The sequence below is a fragment of the Oncorhynchus clarkii genome, chromosome 9 (assembly GCF_045791955.1).
Source record: "Oncorhynchus clarkii lewisi isolate Uvic-CL-2024 chromosome 9, UVic_Ocla_1.0, whole genome shotgun sequence".
Lineage (NCBI taxonomy): Eukaryota > Metazoa > Chordata > Actinopteri > Salmoniformes > Salmonidae > Oncorhynchus > Oncorhynchus clarkii.
This window is the reverse complement of record NC_092155.1, coordinates 43,934,243-43,959,247: the sequence shown is the minus strand read 5'-3', so window position 1 is coordinate 43,959,247 and position 25,005 is coordinate 43,934,243. Positions and strand designations below refer to the sequence as shown.

General features: G+C 43.3%; 3 protein-coding genes across 3 annotated transcripts; 2 read left to right on the top strand and 1 right to left on the bottom strand.

The window, feature by feature from the left end:
* Positions 1-904: 904 nt before the first annotated feature.
* Positions 905-1,737, top strand: LOC139417239 (transcription factor HES-5-like). Its single transcript, XM_071166486.1, has 2 exons — positions 905-996; positions 1,107-1,737. Exons 1-2 carry the CDS (start codon positions 937-939, stop codon positions 1,527-1,529), a joined length of 483 nt encoding a protein of 160 aa, XP_071022587.1. The 5' UTR covers positions 905-936; the 3' UTR covers positions 1,530-1,737.
* A 9,385-nt stretch (positions 1,738-11,122) lies between these two features.
* Positions 11,123-12,142, top strand: LOC139417238 (transcription factor HES-5-like). The gene is made up of 2 exons (XM_071166485.1): positions 11,123-11,216; positions 11,342-12,142. The coding sequence occupies exons 1-2, from the start codon at positions 11,154-11,156 to the stop codon at positions 11,795-11,797; spliced, it is 519 nt and encodes a 172-aa protein (XP_071022586.1). The 5' UTR covers positions 11,123-11,153; the 3' UTR covers positions 11,798-12,142.
* A 1,250-nt stretch (positions 12,143-13,392) lies between these two features.
* On the bottom strand, positions 13,393-17,810 carry LOC139417555 (taste receptor type 1 member 1-like). The gene is made up of 6 exons (XM_071166796.1): positions 17,641-17,810; positions 17,163-17,466; positions 15,779-16,534; positions 15,373-15,594; positions 15,074-15,194; positions 13,393-14,318 (listed from the first exon to the last, which is right to left on the bottom strand). The coding sequence occupies exons 1-6, from the start codon at positions 17,808-17,810 to the stop codon at positions 13,393-13,395; spliced, it is 2,499 nt and encodes an 832-aa protein (XP_071022897.1).
* Positions 17,811-25,005: the final 7,195 nt, after the last annotated feature.

Below are 25,005 nucleotides of genomic sequence, written 5' to 3'. Positions count from 1 at the left end.
CAATAGCAAGGCTATGCTCACAGTGGTCAGGTATTCTATTCTCTGTTAATGACCAAACAGCATTATAGTTTGCTCTGTTTTTTTTTCAAGTAATTATATTTTTGTTTTCTCATGATTTGGTTGGGTCTAATTGTGTTGCTGTTCTGGGCACTGTGTGGTCTGTTTGTGTTTGTGAACAGAGCCCCAGGACCTGCTTGCTTAGGGGACTCTTCTCTAGGTTCATCTCTCTGTAGGTGATGGCTTTGTTATGGAAGGTTTGGGAATCGCTTCCTTTTAGGTGGTTGTAGAATTTAACAGATCTTTTCTGGATTTTGATATTTAGTGGGTATCGGCCTAATTCTGCTCTGCATGGATTATTTGGTGTTTTACCTTTGTAGACTGAGGATATTTTTGCAGAATTCTGCATGTAGAGTCTCAATTTTTTGTTTGTCCCATTTTGTGAATTCTTGGTTGGTGAGCGGACCCCAGACCTCACAACCATAAAGGGCAATGGGTTCTATAACTTATTCAAGCATTTTTAGCCAGATCCCAATTGTCATGTCAAATTTTATGTTCCTTTTGATGGCTTAGAATGCCCTTCTTGCCTTGTCTCTCAGATCGTTCACAGCTTTGTGGAAGTTACCTGTGGCGCTGATGTTTAGGCCAAGGTATGTATAGTTTTTTGTGTGCTCTATCAACCTGCTCCCGAGAGGCACACTCTTTGTCCTCCCAGCAATAAATACTTAATTGAGCATGTGGCAGCACGGGATCTCGCAATGCCCCTCCCACCCCTCCCATTGGCTCAAGGCTGTGAGAAACTCCAACAAGCCCAAGACCTACACATTCATGTGGAGATTTAGGAGTATAAATAGGAGGGAGAACCAGAGGGAAGACAGCACATATCCAATTGGCTCTTTAATGAGACTTCAGCTCAACGGAACTACTACTGCCACAGCCATGGCACCAACAATGACTAGACAGATTACCTACTCTGAGCAGAACCTCTCACTTACTAAGGTAAACAAATGCTTTGAATACATTCATACAGTACATTTCAATCTTATTCTATTGCTGTTAATTATACATGGCAAGTTGACTAAACTGTTCCTTGTTTTCTCTTTGTGCAGGTAAAGAAGCCAGCTGTGGAGAAGATGCGCAGAGATCGCATCAACACCAGCATCGAGCAGCTCAAGTCCCTCCTGGCTCCCGAGTTCCTCCTGCAGCAGCCTGACTCCAAGCAGGAGAAGGCTGACATCTTGGAGATGACCGTCTATTTCCTGAGCCGACAGCAGCAGGCAGGGAGTTCCTCCACCGTGGTAGCCAATGGGAGCTACTCTCACTGTGTGCAGGAGGCTGTCAGCTTCCTGTCGCAGTGTGAGGTGAAGACACAGTCCCACAGCAGGCTGCTGACCCACTTCCACAGCCTGCAGACATCCAGCCAACACAGCCAGGCTCCCAGGTCCCTCTCCCCGCTGGGCTCCCCAATAGACCAGGCCACCACCAAGGGTGTGATGAGACCCATCTCCCATCCGCTCTGGAGGCCCTGGTAGAGCAACGCTTCAGACCTTTTCATGTCAGACAAACGGAATTAGACAGGCCAGTGTATGTTTTGACAAGCATGGACAGTGGTGTTCGGAGTGACAGAGGTCTACTTCTTCTGCATTTGGCAAGAGATGCTATGTCATTAGTCTTCATCCAGATGAAGAAAGGGCATGTTTCGCCAGTATTCCTTTGAAAGGAAGGATTCTATGAAATGATTCAGATTGGTCTGGATACATACTATGTATTTGAAAATGTACACTGATTTAATAACAGTGTTTCTCTTATTTGATGTTCTCATTTGAGAACCTTAACTCTGACAGTACAGAGTTAAATTATTGTAATAACATACTTGCATTGTATTTCTAACCCATGTTGAGTTGCTACTCTTTGGGTCTGTGACCACCTGTTTGTTAGAATTTGTCAAACTCTTTGTCATTGAATGATAAAATGTATCAATTTGATGTAGCTACATCATCACACAAATGGATCCAATGGATCTACACTGAATGTAAATCATGTTATGATTGTGTAAAATCAATGTCATTGATAATACAGTATTCAATGTTCAAAGAATATGTTAAAAAGTTCATTGTAACTTCGAAGATACACCTTTCCTAAATAGATTTTGTGTATTCCACAAAAGGTTTTGTAAAGAAAAAAGCTTTTCTGTGAAAAGTTTGTTTGCCTTTATTGGTTTAAATGACACTCCATTTGGAGTGACATGCCATCAAGTGTTCGAAAATAAATTAAAAACTTTTACGTTTCTTAAAATTGCATTTTTGGTTTTATCTTCTCTGTCGTACGGAGTCATATATCTACACAAAGTTCTCCACCCACATCCATTCTGATTACAACAGTAGTATGGCTAACTTTGTCATCCACAAAGTTAAAAAGAAGACCACTCTAGTTAATATATAAAACATATTGGTTGATTGACTATATTCACAAACCTAAATTTAGATTGTGAGGAGCACCTATCCTAAAGGTATAGAGATGTCAGTTCAATATTGGTTCCTGATTGATAAACCAAAACCTTGAAACCTATTGTTGATTTGTGGTTGGACAAAACCTATGTACAGAACCATTCAAAAGTTTGGACACACCTACTCATTCAAGGGTTTTTCTTTATTGTTACTATTTTCTACATTGTAGAATAATAGTGAAGACATCAAAACTATTAAATAACACATATGGAATCATGTAGTAACCAAAAAAGTGTTAAACAACTCAAAATATATTTTGTATTTGAGATTCTTCAATGTCGTAGCCACCCTTTGCCTTGATGACAGCTTTGCACACTCTTGGCATTCTCTCAGCCAGCTTCATGAGGTAGTCACCTGGAATGCATTTCAATTAACAGTTGTGCTTTGTTAAAAGTTCATTTGTGGAATTTCTTTCCTTCTTAATGTGTTTGAGCCAATCAGTTGTGTTGTCTTGTTGGTCAATTTCTTCAACAGATGATCAGGTCTATATAATTATCAAACTTATACATATTGGTAGTAGAAAGGAAACACAGACTATTTGTTTAAGTATAAAAATGATCCTTTAGTAATACAATTGCACTGTGGCTAGGAAAAACTACCTAGAAAGGCCAGGACCTAGGAAGAAACCTAGAGAGGAACCAGGCTATGAGGGGTGGCCAGTCTGGCTGTGTCGGGTGGACATTATACATTGAACATGGTCAAGATGTTCATAGATGACCAGCAGGGTCAAATAATAATAATCACAGTGGTTGTAGAGGGTGCAACAGGTCAGCACCTCAGTAGTAAATGTCAGTTGGCTTTTCATAGCCGATCATTCAGAGTATCTCTACCTCTCCTGCTGTCTCTAGAGAGTTGAAAACAGCAGGTCTTGGACAGGTAGCACGTCTGGTGAAAAGGTCAGTGTTCCATAGCCGCAGGCAGAACAGTTGAAACTGGAGCAGCAGCACGACCAGGTGGACTGGGGACAGGAAGGAGTCATCAGGCCAGGTCCTGAGGCATGGTCTTAGGGCGCAGGTCCTCCGAGAGAGACAGAGAAAGAAAGAGAGAAAGAAAGAGAAAAAGAGAGAGAGAATTAGAGAGACCATACTTAAATTCACACAGGACACCGGATAAGACAGGAGAAATACTCCATATATAACAGACTGACCCTAGCCCCCCGACACATAAAATATTGCAGCATAAATACTGGAGGCTGAGACAGGAGGGGTCGGGAGACACCATGGCCCCGTCCGACGATACCCCTGGACAGGGCCAACAGGCAGGATACCACTAAAGGGATATCTTCAACCACCAATTTACCATCCTGAGACAAGTATAGCCCACGAAGATCTCCCCCACGGTACAAACCCAAGGGGAGGCACCAACCAGGACAGGAAGATCAAGTCAATGACTCAATCCACTCAAGTGACGCACCCATCCTAGGGACGACATGGAAGAGCACCAGTAAGCCAGTGACTCAGCCTCTGTAATAGGGTTTGAGGCAGAGAATCACAGTGGAGAGAGTGGAACCTGCCAGGCAGAGACAGCAAGGGCGGTTCGTTGCTCCAGTCCCTTTCCGTTCACCTTCACACTCCTGGGCCAGACTACACTCAATCATAGGACCCCCTGAAGAGATGAGTCTTCAATAAAGACTTAAAGGTTGAGACCGAGTCTGTGTCTCTCACATGGATAGGCAGACCATTCCAAAAAAATTGAGCTCTATAGGAGAAAGCCCTGCCTCAAGCTGTTTGCTTAGAAATTCTAGGAACAGTAAGGAGGTCTGCGTCTTGTGACCATAGCGTACATGTAGGTATGTACGGCAGGACCAAATCGGAAAGATAGGTAGGAACAAGCCCATGTAATGCTTTGTAGGTTAGCAGTAAAACCTTGAAATCAGCCCTTGCCTTAACAGGAAGCCAGTGTAGAGAGGCTAGCACTGGAGTAATATGATCAAATTTATTGGTTCTAGTCAAGATTCTAGCAGCCGTGTTTAGCACTAACTGAAGTTTATTTAGTGCTTTATCCGGGTAGCCGGAAAGTAGAGCATTGCAGTAGTCTAACCTAGACCTAGTCTAACCTAGAAAAGCATGGATGAATTTTTGGACAAAGTTTCTGATTTTTGCAATGTTACGTAGACGGAAAAAAGCTGTCCTTGAAACAGTCTTGATATGTTCGTCAAAAGAGAGATCAGGGTCCAGAGTAACGATGAGGTCCTTCACAATTTTTTTGGAGACAACTGTACAACCATCAAGATTAATTCTCAGATTCAACAGAAGATCTCTTTGTTTCTTGGGACCAATAACTAGCATCTCTATTTTGTCTGAGTTTAAAAGTAGAACATTTGCCTCCATCTACTTCCTTATGTCTGAAACACAGGCTTCCAGGGCGGGCAATTTTGGGACTTCACCATGTTCATCGAAATGTACAGCTGTGTGTCGTCCTCATAGCAGTGAAAGTTAACATTGTGTTTCCGAATGACATCCAAGAGGTAAAATATATAGTGAAAACAATAGTGGTCCTAAAACGGAACCTTGAGGAACACAAAAATGTACAGTTGATTTGTCAGAGGACAAACCATCCACAGAGACAAACTGATATCTTTCCAAAAGATAAGATCTAAACCAGGCCAGAACTTGTCTGTGTAGACCAATTTGGGTTTCCAATCTCTCCAAAAGAATGTGGTGAACGATGGTATCAAAAGCAGCACTAAGGTCTAGGAGCACGAGGACAGATGCAGAGCCTCGGTCTGAAGCCATTAAAAGGTAATTTACCACCTTCACAAGTGCAGTCTCAGTGCTATGATGGGGTCTAAAACCAGACTGAAGAGTTTCGTATACATTGTTTGTCTTCAGGAAGACAGTGAGTTGCTGCGCAACAGCTTTTTCAAAAATGTTTGAGATGAACGAGAGATTTGATATAGGCCGATAGTTTTTATATTTTCTGGGTCAAGGTTTGGCTTTTTCAAGAGAGGCTTTATTACTGCCACTTTTAGTGAGTTTAGTACACATCCGGTGGATAGAGAGCTGTTTATTATGTTCAACATAGGAGGGCCAAGCACAGGAAGCAGCTCTTTCAGTAGTTTAGTTGGAATAGGGTCCATTATGCAGCTTGAATGTTTAGAGGCCATGATTATTTTCATCATTGTGTCAAGAGATAAAGTACTAAAAAACTTGAGTGTCTCCCTTGATCCTAGGTCCTGGCAGAGTTGTGCAGATTCGGGACAACTGAGCTTTGGAGGAATACGCAGATTTAAAGAGGAGTCCCTAATTTGCTTTCTAATGATCATGATCTTCTCAGCAAAGAAGTTCATGAATTTAGCACTGCTGAAGTGAAAGCCATCATCTCTTGCGGAATGCTGCTTTTTAGGTAGCTTTGCAACAGCATCAAAAATACATTTTGGATTGTTCTTATTTTCCTCAATTAAGTTGGAAAAATGGGATGATCGAGCAGCAGTGAGGGCTCTTCGATACTGCACGGTACTGTCTTTCCAAGATAGTCGGAAGACTTCCAGTTTGGCGTAGCGCCATTTCCGTTCCAATTTTCTGGAAGCTTGCTTCAGAGCTCGGGTATTTTCTGTATACCAGGGAGCTAGTTTCTTATGACAAATGTTTTTGTTTTTAGGGGTGCGACTGCATCTAGGGTATTACGCAAAGTTAAATTGAGTTCCTCAGTTAGGTGGTAAACTGAGTTTTGTACTCTGATATCCTTGAGCAGGTGGAGGGAGTTTGGAAGGGCATCTAGGAATCTTTGAGTTGCCCGAGAATTTATAGCATGGCTTTTGATGATCCTTTGTTGGGGTCTGAGCAGATTATTTGTTGCGATTGCAAACGTAATAATATGGTGGTCCGATAGTCCAGGATTATGAGGAAAAACATTTAGATCCACAATATTTATTCCACAGGACAAAACTAGGTCCAGAGTATGACTGGCAGTGAGTAGGTCCGGAGACGTGGGACAAAACCCACTGAGTCGATGATGGCTCCAAAAGACTTTTGGAGTGGGTCCGTGGACTTTTCCATGTGAATATTAAAGTCACCAAAAATTTGAATATTATCTGCCATGACTACAAGATCTGATAGGAGTTCAGGGAACTCAGTGAGGAACGCTGAGGCCTGTAAACAGTAGATATAAAAAGTGCTTGAGTAGATTGCATAGATTTCATGACTAGAAGCTCAAAAGACGAAAACGTCTGGGGTTTTTTTGTACATTGAAATTTGCTATCGTAAATGTTAGCAACACCTCTGCCTTTGCGGGATATGGTCACCAGTGTAACCAGGAGGTGAGGCCTCATTTAATACAATAAATTAATCAGGCTTAAGCCATGTTTCAGTCAGTCTAATCACATCAAGATTATGATCAGTGATTAGTTAATTGACTATAACTGCCTTTGAAGTGAGGGATCAACATTATGTAGCCCTATTTTGAGATGTGAGATATCACAATCTCTTTCAATAATGACAGGCATGGAGGAGGTCTTCCAGGGAGATTGCTAAAGCGAACACCGCCATGTTAAGTTTTGCATGACCTAGATCGAGGCACAGACACGGTCTCAATAGGGATAGCTGAGTTGACAACACTGACTGTGCTAGTGGCAGACTCCACTAAGCTGGCAGGCTGGCTAGCAGCTCTCATTGTGGAGTTAGAGTCCTGTCTATGTTCGTAGATAAGATGAGAGCACTCCTCCAGCTAGGATGGAGTCCGTCACTCCTCAGCAGGCCAGGCTTGGTCCTGTTTGTGGGTGAGTCCCAGAAAGAGGGCCAATTATCTACAAAAACAGTTTCAACCAGCAATTGAGTTGTGAGACTCTGCTGTAGAGCTCATCACTCCCCCTAACTGGGAGGGGGCCAGAGACAATTACTCAATGCCGACACATATTGCTAGCTGATTTACACGCTCTAGCTATGTTGCGCTTGGTGACCTCTGACTGTTTCATCCTAACATCGTTGAAGCCGACTTGGATAACAATATCCCTTTACTCTCTACACTCACCAGTTTTAGCTTAAGCCAGCACCATCTTCAGATTAGCCTTAACTTCGGTAGCCCTGCCCCCTGGTAAACAGTGTATGATCGCTGGATGATTCGTTTTAAGTCTAATACTGCAGGTAAGGGAGTCGCCAATGACTAGGGTTTTCCATTTGTCAGAGCTTATGGTGGGAGGCTTCAGCGTCCCAGACCCCGTAACGGGAGGAATAGAGACCAGAGAAGGCTCGGCCTCTGACTCCGACTCGTTGCTTAATAGGGAGAACCTGTTGAAAGTTTCCGTTGGCTGAATGAGCATATTGAGTATTGAGAGTGTGAGAGTATTCCTACAGCATTTCCTTCCAGAAGCCATGAGAAAATTGTCAGGCTTCGGGGACTGTGCGAGGGGATTTATACGGCTATCTGTACTTATTGGTGGCACAGACGCTGTTTCATCCTTTCCTACAAGTAAATTGCCCTTGCCTAACGACTGCGTCTGAAGCTGGGCTTGCAGCACAGGTATCCTCGCCATAAGGCGATCATTCTCCTGTATATTATGAGTACAGCGACTGCAATTAGAAGGCCTAATGTTAATGTTACTAATGTTAATGTTATCTTCGGCTGGTGAAGGTCCTGACGAACCACGTCCAGATAAAGCGTCCGGGGTGAATAAGTTGAACGAAAAAAGTTGAGCTAGGGAAAAAATGTACATATAAAACGGTAATTAAAAAGTAAAAACCGTAAAGTTGGCAGGTAGCAAAGTAAGGTTAGCAACAAACCGCACAGCAGCATGTAAGCAAGTCTACAAGTTGTGAACAGAAATTACGTCAAGGAACACAAAGACACACAAGTATAGGGTCATAACGAAGCGAACGAGTCTAAGTATCATCTGACAGGTGGCTGTTTTCATCAGGCTTGCGGCAGCCTTGTGTTCTCAGAAAACCAGTCGTATTCTCAGAACCTCAGACAACTATGGTGGGGCCCAGACAGGAGGAGTATGAGCGTAGGCGGTTTCCTGCCTTCAGATAGGGCACAACACTCAAGACAGGTTTTAACACACACACAGAGGTCTCCTGAGAGGAGACCTTACAGTTTATCATTAAACCAAGGTATGAGGCCTTGGTTTAACACCTTCAGTGACAAGGTAGAGGTGGTATACAGAAGATAGCCCTATTTGGTAAAAGACCAAGTCCATATTATGGCAAGAACAGCTCAAATAAGCAAAGAGAAATGACTGTCCATCATTACTTTAAGACATGAAGGTCAGTCATTCCGGAAAATGTCAAGAACTTTGAAAGTTTCTTCAAGTGCAGTCAGAACAACCATCAAGTGCTATGATGAAACTAGCTCTCATGAGGACCGCCACAGGAAAGGAAGACCCAGAGTTACCTCTGCTGCAGAGGATAAGTTCATTAGCCTCAGAAATTGCAGCCCAAATAAATGCTTTGCAGAGTTCAAGTAACAGACACGTCTCAACATCAACTGGTCAGTTGAGACTGCGCAAATCCGGTCTTTATGGTCAAATTGCTGCAAAGAAACTATTACTAAAGGACACCAATAAGAAGAAGAGACTTGCTTGGGCCAAGAAATACGTATCCTTTTTATTGTGGCAAAAAGTTTGAAAGAAGTTTCTCAGGGTTAGTCCTGCAGATGGTCTGGCGGTGATTACGGAGCCCTCCCTCCCTCCAACCAGAGATCAAACACCGTGGCTAATGTGATGTGTAACAAGACACACTTCTATTGTCCCCTTATTGAGGCCGGTGAATGGACAGAGAGTGTGGGAAACAGGAGCTAGCACACTCCCAAAGGCACAGGGCTGATGGGAACCTGCCTTACTCCACCACATGCCTGGCAGTCCAGAGTGTATGGCAGGAATTCAGACTGACTGTTGTCTATCTTTTGGTGGGTCACTGTTCACACACACTAAAAGACCCCAGACAAAGGCTAGCCAAAACCTTCCCATCCCCACACTGTCAATGTGGTCAATGCACAGCTAGCCAAAACCTTCCCTTCCCCACACTATCAATGTGATCAATGCACAGCTAGCCAAAAGGGAATTTCTAGCTAACAGTTAAAACATATTATTGTATAGATGTGGTTGGACAAATTCCCCTTTATGAGTAGTTTTAACACCATTGAAATGTTCAACATTCATCCAGGCCAAAGTGGAAGAAGAAGACAGGGCGCTCTTGTAGCTCTTTGTCGATGTGCAAGGCCCCATTATCTTGATTTTTTCCCAGATGGTCTGTGACATAGGGTTTCTGTTTGTCCTGCAACAAAGGATCAATTAACATTCCCAATGGGGCATTGAGGGAGCGGCCTGGCTTTTGTAGCTCATCTACCCCAGTGCTAGGGACTGGTGGGAAACTAGGGAGAGTAGTCTCCTCACAGCGCCCACAGGCCAGGCCAGGCCAGACATGTGTGACCTTTGCACTGCCTGAAACACAGCCATTGAACTCTGCCAGTGACTGTGGCATTGTCCCCAGTCTCCCCGCTCTGGTCCAGCAGCACATAGTCCGACATTGAACACAGATGAGAGTTCTGGGATTTTTCTTGGGAAAGTAACAATTTATCTTATTAGTTACAATGTTATACTGTAGTTCCTGTTCTTTGTATTTAATGCCACGATATTTACCGTCTATGAGATAAAATACCTCTTCAGTCATACTTTGAATTGGAAAAATACACTAAAAACACTTGTTGTGGGACAAAGCATTCTAGAATGAATCTTTCCTGGGGGGCAATAAATCCACATGTGGGCATGAGTTGTCATTTCCCACACTCGACAGCCAATGAGAACAGAGGTACAGACAATAGATAACACAATGGTTATATGTCAACTGTCTGTCAACGTGGAGGCTACTTGTCTGGACGAAGTGTGTGGGGTGTGTGACAAAAGGTTTGATATATACGTAAGTGTGTGTAACTCCCACATTCCAACACAGCGACAGACATCTGTGTCTATGTGAATGTCTTCTTCATCAGACATGAGCACCCTTTAGCATTAGCATCATTTTTATAACAATACAAGCCCAATGGTTACGATACCACTAACTTTCAAAAGTGTTGTAACCACACTGTTGCAGTACTGACTGCATATGAATTGTCTCCAAATTGTATGTATTTTATTGAAACCATGCGACAATTCAACTAATGTTGGGTTAATTACAACAATAACATTGTCTGGAGAGAAAGATAACTCTCCAGAGTAATTTTATTTTGTAATTATACTGGCGAGATTGTGTTAGAAATGAAAGGGTTCTGAAATGACTCAGATCTTTTTTTTTACGGTATAAATGACCCTCTTTTAAGAGGGCTCTTCCCTTCAGAAGTGTGTTGGCTTTTAACTTGTTTTTACGCCATAGTTTTCGAATTTGATAGGTATGAAAACCGAGATGTGATGTTAATTGCATGTATAATGGCTTAACCTATTCATCCATTAATCAGTAGTTAATAGTTTATCTTGGGAAACATCTCTGTGTTGCCTCTACTACCCCATAATCCATCAAGTTATTGATGTTTCTCCTATTGTTGCGATGGGCGGCCCTGTGGTCTCAGTAGTGTGGGAACCCCAGCCTGGTCTGGGCCACATGGCTTTGTCATGGTAATCTCCTGCTATATAAAGGGGGAGAGATCCCTTAGAGGGCCCAGACCACACTGCGGCCCAAGAGAACTAGCAGACAGACCTGTCACTCTCTCACACCTACAGACATGGCTCCCTGTTCAACCAACTTCTCTTTCCAGCACCTGAGGTTCGCAGAAAAAGACATTAAGGTATGCAAATGATGTTCAATCAATGTGTATATACAGTATAAAGTGTGTATGTTTATTGTGGCTTTTTCAGTTTATTTATGTCATATTAGAGCTGTAGACTAATCAAATGTTCTTCTCTGCGTCAGATAAGGAAACCCATCGTGGAGAAGATGCGTCGGGATCGCATCAACGGCTGCATCGAGCAGCTCAAGCTCATCCTGGAGAAGGAGTTCCACAAACAGGACCCCAACACCAAGCTGGAGAAAGCCGACATCCTGGAGATGACCGTGAGCTTCCTGAGGCAGCAGCTGCAGCCGGATCCATCTCAGAGGGACTACGGCGAGGGTTATTCACAGTGTTGGAGGGAGTCTCTGCAGTTCCTGTCCGGAAGCCCCAAGAGAGACACCACTTCCATCATCACCTCGGCTGGACCTCTTCAGGGGCTCCAGCAGCAGCTCTCCACCCAGGTCCAGAGATCCATCCAGCAGCACCCAGTGGTCCATTCCACCTCCCCAGTCTCCTCCACCCTCCGACCCACCACTAACACCAACACCACGCTCCAGGACACAGGAGCTAAAGGCCCAGTCTGGAGGCCCTGGTAGAGAAAGACGGTGGACTGAAGTCACTCGAAAACCTGAGGGAAACAATGGACTGTATGTCCCTCACTGTGTAGGAAATATGCATTTCCAACCTGCTCAACGTTGTGGGTTTCCTGAGCTCTTATTTTCTCATCACATTGATGGACAGATGTGTGTGGCACATATTTGATGTGAGGGTAGTCACTTTTTTGTGAAGGATGTTTTTTTCTCTTACTTGTTTTATCAAATTAGAATTTCATTTGCAGTGAAGAATGTAGCTGACAATTGAGTTATGATCTATTATTGTGAAATGTGAATTTTTTTCTTACTCCAATGGAGTCTATGTGTTATATGACAGATGTAACAGCATCTACAATAGGCTACTGTATTTTTTACAGCAATTCTTTGAGGATATTTCTCTATTGTTATTAATTGTTTTGTTATCTTATGGATGTATCTTTTATAAAAGGCAATAGTATGTTGGTATGCTTTGTAATAGTACCGTTATTGTTTTATATTGCATTTAAAGAAGCTCTTAAAACTATGTATGACATTTGTATGACAATAAAACTACAATCAATTTTAAATAAATTATAACCTTTTGTCCGGGATTGTGATTTTTGACCAAATTGTAGTGGATCTTGCATTCCATACATTTTGTTCTAACTAGTTCATTTGATCCTCCTCCATGAAATGTCTTGTCAAATTTGACCAACAAATTTAAGAGAATCCACATTTAACTTTTGCAATGGTTACCCCCTAAGAATCTTGGTTTAAGTATGAACGTTTTGCATGATCAAAATACTACCACTTTTAAAACCTCATTTATTATCTCCATCACCATATCAGTGTCTGCATATGGTAACAGTGTCTATCGTGTCTACATATATTTACATGTTTTGTAGTTAAAAAAGTGCACTTTGATAATGCCATCAAAAGTAAAAACATTTTAAAAACAGTGAATTTTCAAACACTAAAAGATTTGCAGCGACGTGAGGAGCAGAAATATGGTGTCCCCCTGGCTAGAAAAACTCATTGCATGTTTTGAAAATCATTTTTTAAACTTTTAATTGAAAACCGAGAACTATGGGACATGTGTATGGGTCTTTGGGATAGCTGGGTTTAAATCAGAGGCTTACAGGCTATCCCATTAAGCTCCTGAAACCTGCCACCACAGATGCCCAGTGAGAGGGCACACATACAGGCAGGCACTCACACCAACAGAAGGCAAGGCACCTCTCTATGGCCTGCCCACGCTACCACTTTCTATTCTTGTAAAGAGAGGCCAAACATATGCCACACAGACACTGAAAAAAGAGCACAACACCAGATGCTGCCAAAGAGGTTTAGCTTTGGTTTTCTGAATTCTCCCCAGTAAAAACACACACTTAGCTAAGTCGAAAAGGAGTGCATTAGAAAGCTAACCTCATAACTACATTACAACCATGTTAGAGAACATTATACATACATTTAAATGTGCAAGGTCAACATTTACTTTCTCCTTAGCTAAGAGCAGAGCAACATATACTATGGCATTTTTTAAAGCCATCTACCTATGCAATGGATTGGGAATAAGTATCCGGAAATACAAAAGGCAATCTATGATAAACACATATCTCTCACTGTTTGTTCATGGTATACATCTGAATACAGTTTTGGAAATGGGCCGTTGTGTTCATTTTGGGCCTCAGCACCATGATGTAGACCTTGGGCATGAAATAACCACCGAGAATACCGAGCACACTGGACACTATGGCCAGCACATGCATGGCCATGGCAAACTCCGCCCTTGTGACAAAATAGATGGTGAAGAAGCTGATCCAGGAGATCATGTAGACCATGAGACTAAAGGTGATACATTTGGCCTCATTATAGTTGGCTGGCAGGTCTTTGCCCATGTAACTGAAGGAGAAACAGAGCATGCTGAGCACAGAGACGTAGGCTAGTTCTATCATGGCACCGAAAGAGAGGGTGTTACTACACTCTGTGACAATGCAGTTGGAGTAGAAGTCCACGTCCTGGGAGGGGTACGGGGGGTTTAGAGCAACCCGGAGCGCAGAGATCGACAACACTGTCATGGACACGACAAGGACGGTGACTTCAGGCCCGTGGTTCTTAGCCCAGGTATCATAGGCACGGGGCAGCTTGGAAGACAGCTTAAAGATGCAGACCACTTGGAAGGAGCGCACGGTGACGCACGCCAGACACACGGTGAAGCTGAAGACGAAGAGGGGCTGCTTGAGGAGGCAGGCGGGCCGAGACGGGAGGCCAAAGTGGCACAGGGCGCTGGCGGCCGCCGCGGTTAGGGCCAGAAGCATCACCAAGCAGGTGCGCCCGCCAGCCGACTTGGCCACAGGGGTGCCCAGGTTGAGGAGGAAGACGACCCCTGATCCAAGGGTCATGAACAGGGTCAGAGCCAGGAGGACCAGCAGGGCAAGAGACAGGGGGGCGTCCCAAGCCAGCAGCAGTACCGTCCGATCCAGACACACCTTGCTCGCCTCTGTGGACCACTGGTGGAGCTCACACGCCTGACACCAGGTAGATCCTAAAGAGTGACATATATATCATAACATCAAGGCTGGGGTCAGTTCAACATTTACAGGATTTATTTTAGTTCAACCAGTTCAGAAGATGAAGGTGTTTACATTCATGAATTGAGTTAACCTATATCCTTAGTATTGATTTAAAAACAGATATCACTGATCACCATCAGAGACAGTTGCACTATCACTGTTGTTCTAGTTGTGCTACTGCCAGCTGCTTGCTATAGATCAGGGGTGTCGAACTATCTTTGCCCCCCGGGGGGCCGCATTCAGTCTTCAACGAGGTCTGGAGTTTGTTATATTTCCATGCCGTCAAAATGAGCTATAAATAGTCCTCTATCCATCGTTTTGGGGAATTTTTGATGCTCTCTGACTGTGCACTGTGATTATTAGTGAGCTGGACAGTGAAAAAAACTGTTAATATAGATCCATTATCGTTTTTTCTACACATATTAGATTTGGTTTTAGTCATTTTAAATATATTGAGTTTGTTGCCCCCCCCTCCTATTTTTTTTACCTCCCCAATTTTTTTGAAAAAAATAAAATAATTACAATTACATTTAAAAAAAATCCTCACACTCACCCATGGGCCAGACTGGACACCAGGCGGTGTGTTTGACACCCCTGCTATAGCGACAGTTTATGAGAGGGGCAACATCCGCCACCCGCTGGACACTTTTAAACAGCACAATTCAAATCACTACAGATAGAGGATGAACTGTGGATGTGCCCAGTGGGTGTGTGACAGTAATCTCACCAGTACTGTTGAGGAAGGTGTGAGCAGGACAGGCCAGGCAGTCAAAGCAGCACTTGTGTTGTCCTGTCTGCAGCTTCCGGTGACCTGTAGGGCATTCTGGAGAGCATATTGATGGAGGCACCTCCTGGATCCAACCACAATAAAAACAACACACACAGGTTTTCCAAGTCCACATGCAACCATGGTTTACACTCTCTGTGACTAGTTTCTACAATTCTATTACCCAAAATCATTCTGCAATTGCATCTGACAATGGATTGTAATACTACTGTGTAAATACTGTAATATTGTGGCTATACTTTTCCCAGGTTGTCAATGTCACTAGCCCATTCAATCCGGGCAGGGTCCAATGTGAGGTCAGTGGGGTCTGGAGTGTAAGAGCCCACCACTCGGAGAGACCACTCTGTTCCCCTCCAAACCCAGGTCACGATGTCATATCCTGTGGGCGGGTCTCCGTTCTCATCAAAGTACACAGAGGAGTTCCCAACAGAGAATCTCACCTGTTTTAACAGTGGCAGAAGCTGAGGGAGAGAGAGGAAGAAAAGCATGCGCCAATTTAAACATGACTGTAACAGGCCTGGGATAGTGAACATTGTTGACTGTAGATTTCCAATAGCACATCGATATCAAGTGTGTCGTGAACGTGTGCTCACTTTCTTCAGAGTGGGCTTTTGACTTCAGTACCATCATTTTGAAAACACTCACCTGCCAAGGTTGTACTTCAATCTTTTGGCATTCACCTGAGTCACAACCAAGTGCTTGGTGCAGGGCATGGGCCACAGCATATACAGCCTTGTAAACATTATAAGAGGATGTCATATCATAGCCATCCAAAGATACATTTTTTACTGCCATGCTATAGAGATCTGTATTTTGCAAACAGTCAACCCTCAGGTCCATCATGCCATTGGAGGTGTCCCTAAGTAACTTTGAAACAACATGGCTTTCGAACGTCTCAAACCCAGCTATGGCTGCGTATTTGATGGAGATGCCTAGAACAGTTCCGATGGTGTGGATCCCTGGTATCCCCGACACTAGAGTGGCCACTGACCAGTCCTCTGTCCCTATCCACACCTTGCCAGTTACACCCTGCTCTATGACAAATGGGAAGAACCCACTAACTTTGCTTTTGCTGGAGAACACAACAATAGTGTTGACCTTGGTCTTCAAGATGCCCTTGACAATGCTCCTCATGGTCTGGTTGGTGGCCGGGGTGAGGTCGGGGATGACTCCTTGGTAGGCGATGCAGATGTCGTAGTAGGCCGCCTGTTGGGAGAGCCTCTGCATGCCCTGGAGGCCGTAGGAGTTATCACTGCCCAGTAGCACGATCCAGGTCCAGTTAAAACGGACCAGCAGCTGGATCATGGCGTCCACCTGGTTCCTGTCACTGGGGATGGTGCGGAAGAAGGATGGGTAGAGGTGCTTGTTGCTCAGCAATTCGTTTGTGGCTTCATAGGATATCTAGAAGAAGAAAATTCACAAATAGGAGGACAAGGAGAGGGGACCAGAAGGAGGAGGACCAGAAGGAGGAGGACCAGGAGGAGGAGGACCAGGAGGAGGAGGAACAGAAGGGGGCCCAGGAGGGGGACCAGGAGGAAGAGGACCAGAAGGAGTAGGACCAGGAGGAGGAGGACCAGGAGGAGGAGGAACAGAAGGAGTAGGACCAGGAGGAGGAGGAACAGAAGGGGGACCAGGAGGAGGAGGACCAGGAGGAGGAGGACCAGGAGGAGGAGGAACAGAAGGAGGAGGAACAGAAGGAGGAGGACCAGAAGGAGTAGGACCAGGAGGAGGAGGAACAGAAGGAGGAGGACCAGGAGGAGGAGGAACAGAAGGGGGACCAGGAGGGGGACCAGGAGAAAGAGGACCAGAAGGGGGACCAGGAGGAGGAGGAAGAAGAAAAAATAAAGGACACATAAATGGAAGAAAATGTGAAATCATAGGAGGCAAGACATTTAAAAATATAAATAGAAGAGCAATAGAAGACAAAAACAAATGGTCACAAATGTGTTCCATTCTCAGTCTAGAGGGCAAACAGATTAGCGTTAGTTTCACCAGTTACCAATAACCAAACTTGGGAAATACAATGTACCTGTGGCACCAGATAGGAGCCCAGCATTGCAGCCGGGGGAAAGGTATAACTGCTACTATCAGGCCCAATCACTGCCACTGCTCTCTGGTCACCACCCGTCTTGTTCCCTGAAGTTCCCTGTAACTGTTGGGCCAGCAGGTCCAGAGTGGCCAGGACACTGGCTGGTGTATTGCAGATGTCATACGCCTGGTAACCCAGCGTCACCCCTGGGAGAAGATCTTGGTTTTTGGTGCCGTTGTTGATCTCCTCCACAGCGAATCTCATGGCTTGTATCAAATGATAGCCATGTTTATTAGATTTGCCTCTGAATAGGAGTGCATTGATTGCAAGCAGAATAAAAAGACATTACAACATAAATCCATTATCGAAAGAAAGTGATTGAGTCAAACAACAAGAACTCACTGATGGTCTAAAATGAACTAAAATGCCAGGGAAATAGATAAACAACGTCCTCTTGTGAGATCTTCATTGGACTTACTTTTTGCAGGCTTCCATGTCTGGTAGGTTGGAAGCGGAGGTGGCTAAATTGTGGAGCGGAAAGAGACACGAGATGGAGTAGTCCCCTGAAAGCTGCAGACTGGTTCCCTCAGTCAGCTGGTGGCCAGTCAGGACCAGTACCAACCAGCCCAGGACGACACACACACCCATTCCGCAACCTCAACAACCCTCAGCTCTGAACTGGAACTACGGGCTATCTACCTCTTCTTATGTTAGGGTGGAGTGGAAAGAAGGTGGAATGGAGGGAGAGAAGGAGGGAGGGGGATCTGGATGTGGAGGGTTTTGCATCTTTCCCGGTGATGGTGATGGAGTGAGGGTGTGCACATTTGCATTTTAAGATTTGTTTTTCATACAGTAGAGTTAGCTTTCCATTGAAATGAACCGAATAATTGTAATAGCCCATGAAAGAGGAGACCGGTGTGTCAATATCAATCACAGTCAAGTGACAGTGCAATTAAATGGTGTTCGACTGTAGTTACATTGCAGTATCGGTGGTATGTTGGACTCAAGGTGCAGACTGGGCCACTAAGGTGCAGGAGAGAAGAAGAGAGCCACTGCACACTTAGAAGCAATGCAAAATGTCATATTGTAGCTAACCTTTCAGTCAAAGCAATGTAAATCCGAGCTGGTTTACTGTTTAAGTCTGTTTTGTTATGAGGGACCATGTCTATGTTCCCTCTGCCTTATGTTCTATCAAATAAAATAAAATACATTTATGAAGCTCTTTTTACATCAGCAGACGTCACATAGTGCTATACAGAAACCCTTCCTAAAACCCCATACAGCAAGCAATGCAGATGTAGAAGCACGGTGGCTAGGATAAACTCCCCAGAAAGGCAGGAACCTAGGAAGAAACGTGGAGAGGAACCAGGCTCTGGGTGGTGGCCAGTCCTCTTCTGGTTGTGACGGTGGAGATAGCACATGGCCATTAAGGCCAGATTCTTCTTCAAAATGTTCAAACGTTCATAGATGACCAGCAGGGTCATTCAGAGGTCGAGACGGTACACCCCCCCACCCCTTTTGCCCTCAGAACAGCCTCAATTCATCTGGGCATGGACTCTACAAGGTGTCGAAAGCATTCCACAAGGATGCTTGCCCATGTTGACTCCAATGCTTCCCACAGTTGTGGAGAGGTGGAAAAAGTTCCCAATTGTCATACTTGAGTTAAAGTAAAGATACCTTAATAGAAAATGACTCAAGTAAAAGGGAAAGTCATCCAGTAAAATACTACTTGAGTAAAAGTATAAAAGTATTTGGTTTTAAATATACTTAAGTATCAAAAGTAAGAGTATGAATAATTTCAAATAGCTTATATTAAGCAAAGTAGATGGCACAATTGTCTTGTTTTTTTAATTTACGAAAAGACAGGGGCACACTACAACAACCAAACGTTATTTACAAACAAAGCATATGTGTTTAGTGAGTCCGCCAAATCAGAGGCAATAGGGATGACCATGGATGTTCTCTCGATAAGCGTGAGAATTGGACCATTTTACCTGTCCTGCTAAGCATTTGAATGTAATGAGTACTTGTGGGTTTCAGGGAAAATGTATGGAGTAAAAAGTATATTATTTCCTTTAGGAATATAGTAGAGTAAAAGTAAAAGTTGTCAAAAATACAAATAGTGAAATACAGATACCCTACAAAACTACTTAAGTAGTTAGGTAGTATTTTTACTAAAGTTGGCTGGATGTCATTTGGGTGGTGGACCATTTTCTTGAATGTTCTGTATACTCAATGTATAAAAATAAACATTTGTGCTAATTGTGCTAAAAAGAGCTACACACATTGCTCTTTGCACGATGTTCGTGCTCTGCCATGGACTGACTCCCACATACAATACATACAGTGCATTCGGAAAAAATTCAGACCCCTCGACTTTTTCAACATTTTACATTACATTTACAAGTTACAGCCTTATCTTAAAATTGATTAAATATTTTTTATCCATCATCAATATACACACAATACCCCATAAAGACAAAGCAAAAACAGGCTTTTAGAAATGTATTAAATACAAAAAAATGGAAATATCACATTTACATAAGTATTCAGACCCTTTACTCAGTATTTTGTTGAAGTGACTTTGGCAGCGATTACAGCATCAAGTCTTCTTGGGTATAACGCTACAAGCTTGGCACACCTGTATTTGGGGAGTTTCTCCCATTCTTCTCTGCAGATTGTCTCAAGCTCTATCATGTTGTATGCGGAGATATTTTCAGGTCTCTCTAGAGATGTTCGATTGGGTTCAAGTCCAGGCTCTGGCTGGGCCACTCAAGGACATTGAGACTTGTCCCGAAGCCACTCCTGCATTGTCTTGGCTTTGCGCCTAGGGTCGTTGTCCTGTTGGAAGGTCAACCTTCGCCCCAGTCTGAGGTCCTGAGCGCTCTGGAGCAGGTTTTCATCAAGGATCTCGCTGTACATTGCTCCGTTCATCATTCCCTCGATCCTGACAAGTCTATCAGTCCCTGCCACTGAAAAACATACCCACAGCATGATGCTGCCTCCACCATGCTTCACCGATGGGATGGTGCCACGTGACACTTGGCATTCAGGCCAAGAAGTTCAATCTTAGTTTCATCCAAACAGAGAATCTTGTTTCTCATGGTCTGAGAGCGGGCTGTCATGAGCCTTTAACTGAGGAGTGGCTTCCGTCTGGGAATCCCTAAATATGTTGGGGGGAAAGCACCTCTTCGGGGTACTCAAATCTTTTTAACATACCATCTGCTCCATTTTTCATGAGTGGTGGGCAAGATACAGCCAATTTAGAGACCTACCTCAAGTTGTTATTGCTCCTGGTCGGGTTGAATTTCCATTCTCTGTCCATCAGCAAAACCACGGTGACATTTGAGGCCAAGATTGTGCCATGTGTAAACACACCTTTAACCACTAATAGCCTATTTGCCTCATAATCACACGCTGCAGGATCTGCAAACTCAACAGGAGACCACAGTTTCCCTTTGTTTCGACAGCAATATTTGACATTTTGTCAACGTCATTATTACAGACGCAAATACCATGTAAAGTAAGAGCACTGTACAAGCTTGGCAAAATAAGATTTCCATGTGTGTCATGTTACTTTCACTGAGAACATTTCTGGCCATGGAAGAGGGGGAAAACAATGTGTTTTTTCTTTTTAAATGTTATGTTGTGTCATGAACACAAGTTCACACACTTGAAAAATCATACAATATATAATTGTATGAAGCTATGGCATAATAATACTAATAATAGAATATTATTATTATTATTATTTTTAGCTTATTGTCATTTGTAATAGGCATAGACCTACTCTGGTTGCTTGTAAGACCAGATGCAGGGGTCCTATTAATTATGACATCATCTTTTTGACACCTCCAGGATCTGCATTTATGGTCTGTATTTCTGTCATGTCTTTGCAGTCTACTGTGGTCAGAAGTGATTTAGCAAAATAAAGGAAATTCCATACTTCCTAGCTACAGATTGTACACCAGATAATGTGATATAACCAAAGATTTTTGGTATCCATTACTGGGCGTTACAGGTTTGCATATGCAAAACAAAGCCGTAGATTTTCCAACTAACCTGGATTTTGCGATACGGTCTTCGTTCTCGATTCGGCATAACACGTATATCTTCTAAAATGTCTGTGTCCAGTTGCAGGTGGTTAGCTTGAATTTAGAAAATGCTCTGTCTCGTCTAACTCAAATCTTCTCTCATTGATCGAGACAGGTGATTGTCACCATGACCTGCGGCACTTCGGGGTGGACCCACCTGTCTAAATGAAAGAGAGAATATTTGAAACAGACAAGATGGCAGCGTACACGTTGCTGGAATACTTCATGGAGTAATTAATTTTATAAGGGAGCATTTATTTTTTATTCAAACACACCACCTGCAAGTGGACACATAAGATACATGTTTGGCCGAATCGAGAACGAAGACAGGCAACGAATGCATCTAGGGTCATTCTTTGTCAATTTAGATTCTGTGTAATGGAGGCTAGTTCCCAATTAATTTGAAAAACGTATTTAAAAAATGACATCTTATAATACACAATAGTATAAGGCCCTATAATACTGTAGCGGATTCAGGGATAGCATGTTAATGGGGCAATCAGAAATTCGAACAACAACAAAAGGTTTCCACGCCATTGTTTTTGGTAAAAAGTTTAGGGATATGGGTCTGGAAAAATGTAACCGCTCTCAAATTCATAGACGCCCTTATGTGTGCAAGCACCATCCATGTGATCACAATCATAGTTTTAACCATGTTTACAATCACATTGTTTACAAACCTGATGTATCAATCCCATATTGCCCCTTTATTCATGACTATAGCCAGTGCCTCTAAAGCACCTGAGGTTCAAAGTAGATAATCGGACATGTAAGCTATATAGAGTAGGCTATAGGCTATATTACATGCTTTTTTTATGAAGTCATTTTCAAACAAATTGTACAGGTCACAAAATACTATTTTTCATGCGTACTCTGGTTGCTTGTACAGTAGCATATACAGTGGGGCAAAAAAGTATTTAGTCATCCACCAATTGTGAAAGTTCTCCCACTTAAAAAGATGAGAGAATAATGTAATTTGATGATGAGAGATGAGAGAATAATGTAATTTTCATCATAGAATGAACTAAATGAGAAAAAAAATCCAGAAAATCACATTGTAGGATTTTTTTTTTTTTTTGAATTTTACCCCTTTTTCTCCCCAATTTCGTAGTATCCAATTGTTGTAGTAGCTACTATCTTGTCTCATCGCTACAACTCACGTACGGGCTCGGGAGAGACGAAGGTTGAAAGTCATGCGTCCTTGGAGTAATTAATTTTATAAGGGAGCATTTATTTTTTATTCAAACACACCACCTGATACACAACCAGATACCAGATACCAGATACACAACCAACCAAGCCGCTGCTTCTTTAACACAGCGCACATCCAACCCGGAAGCCAGCCGGAAGCCAGCCGCACCAATGCGCCAGAGGAAACACCGTGCACCTGGCCACCTTGGCTAGCGTACACTGCGCCCAGCCCGCCACAGGAGTCGCTGGTGCGCGATGAGACAAGGACACCCCTACCGACCAAGCCCTCCCTAACCCGGGCGACGCTAGGCCAATTGTGCGTCGCCCCACGGACCTCCCGGTCGCGGCCGGTTACGACAGAGCCTGGGCGCGAACCCAGGACTCTGATGGCACAGCTGGCGCTGCAGTACCCTTAACCACTGCGCCACCCGGGAGGCCCACATTGTAGGATTTTTAATAAATGTATTTGCAAATTATGGTGGAAAATAAGTATTTGGTCACCTACAAACAAGCAAGATTTCTGGCTCTCACAGACCTGTAACATCTTCTTTAAGAGGCTCCTCTGTCCTGCACTCGTTACCTGTATTAATGGCACCTGTTTGAACTTGTTATCAGTATAAAAGACACCTGTCCACAACCTCAAACAGTCACACTCCAAACTCCACTATGGCCAAGACCAAAGAGCTGTCAAAGAACACCAGAAACAAAATTGTAGACCTGCACCAGGCTGGGAAGACTGAATCTGCAATAGGTAAGCAGCATGGTTTGAAGAAATCAACTGTGGGAGCAATTATTAGGAAATGGAAGACATACAAGGCCACTGATAATCTCCCTTGATCTGGGGCTCCACGCAAGATCTCACCCCGTGGGGTCAAAATGATCACAAGAACGGTGAGCAAAAATCCCAGAACCACACGGGGGGACCTAGTGAATGACCTGCAGAGAGCTGGGACCAAAGTAACTAAGCCTACCATCAGTAACACACTACGCAACCAGGGACTCAAATCCTGCAGTGCCAGACGTGTCCCCCTGCTTAAGCCAGTACATGTCCAGGCCCGTCTGAAGTTTGCTAGAGAGCATTTGGATGATCCAGAAGAAGATTGGGAGAATGTCATATGGTCAGATGAAACCAAAATATAACTTTTTGGTAAAAACTCAACTCGTCGTGTTTGGAGGACAAAGAATGCATCCAAAGAACACCATACCCACTGTGAAGCATGGGGGTGGAAACATCATGCTTTGGGGCTGTTTTTCTGCAAAGGGACCAGGACGACTGATCCGTGTAAAGGAAAGAATGAATGGGGCCATGTATCGTGAGATTTTGAGTGAAAACCTCCTTCCATCAGCAAGGACATTGAAGATGTAACGTGGCTGGGTCTTTCAGCATGACAATGATCCCAAACACACCGCCCGGGCAACGAAGGAGTGGCTTCATAAGAAGCATTTCAAGGTCCTGGAATGGCCTAGCTAGTCTCCAGATCTCAACCCCATAGAAAATCTTTGGAGGGAGTTGAAAGTCCGTGTTGCCCAGCAACAGCCCCAAAACATCACTGCTCTAGAGGAGATCTGCATGGAGGAATGGGCCAAAATACCAGCAACAATGTGTGAAAACCTTGTGAAGACTTACAGAAAACGTTTGACCTCTGTCATTGCCAACAAAGGGTATATAACAAAGTATTGAGATAAACTTTTGTTATTGACCAAATACTTATTTTTCACCATAATTTGCAAATAAATTCATTAAAAACCCTACAATGTGATTTTCTGGATTTTTTTCTCTCATTTTGTCTGTCATAGTTGAAGTGTACCTATGATGAAAATTACAGGCCTCTCATCTTTTTAAGTGGGAGAACTTGCACAATTGGTGGCTGACTAAATACTTTTTTGCCCCACTGTAAGATGCAAATGGCCTATCAATTGTGACATCTTTATGACACCCCTCGATTTCAACATCAGCACTTGTCCATAGTTGCACAGCTCAAGCACTTTGAAGCCTAGTGTAGTTACGTGTGCTTAGCAAGCAAATTTTGCCAAGTAGCTAGATCAAGAACAATTTTCGCAAATACCTTGACATTAGGCCCTAAATCCTTTCGAGGTTCAGGACTATTTCTAGTAGTTTTCTGTCAAATGTAATGTTTTAAAAAGCTTTTACAAACCAAAGCCAATAGGCTCAGATAATTACTTTTATTTCAATAACAAAACATGATGTATTGTAAAGTAATACATTTCTCTGTTATTCGGGATTTTAAAGAGAGAAAAGGATTGAGGTAAAGGAGGAGAAAGGGATGGAAGAGCCAGCTGCTCAACCAATGAGATTTTTGAATTGGCCCATATAAAATCTAAAATGTTCAATTTCATGAATTAATGGTGGACAGTAATTATCCCCCTAATTCTAAACTAAATATAAGGATATCAACCCTCCACTTAATGGTGCACAAATTTCAGAAGGGCTTATTTATTAAATTATTTTGATTAGACTTGAGACGCTTTTAAAGGCATGTTTCATGGTCTGTATGAACCTCTCCACCAGCCAATAGGTAGATGGGTGATATGGTGAG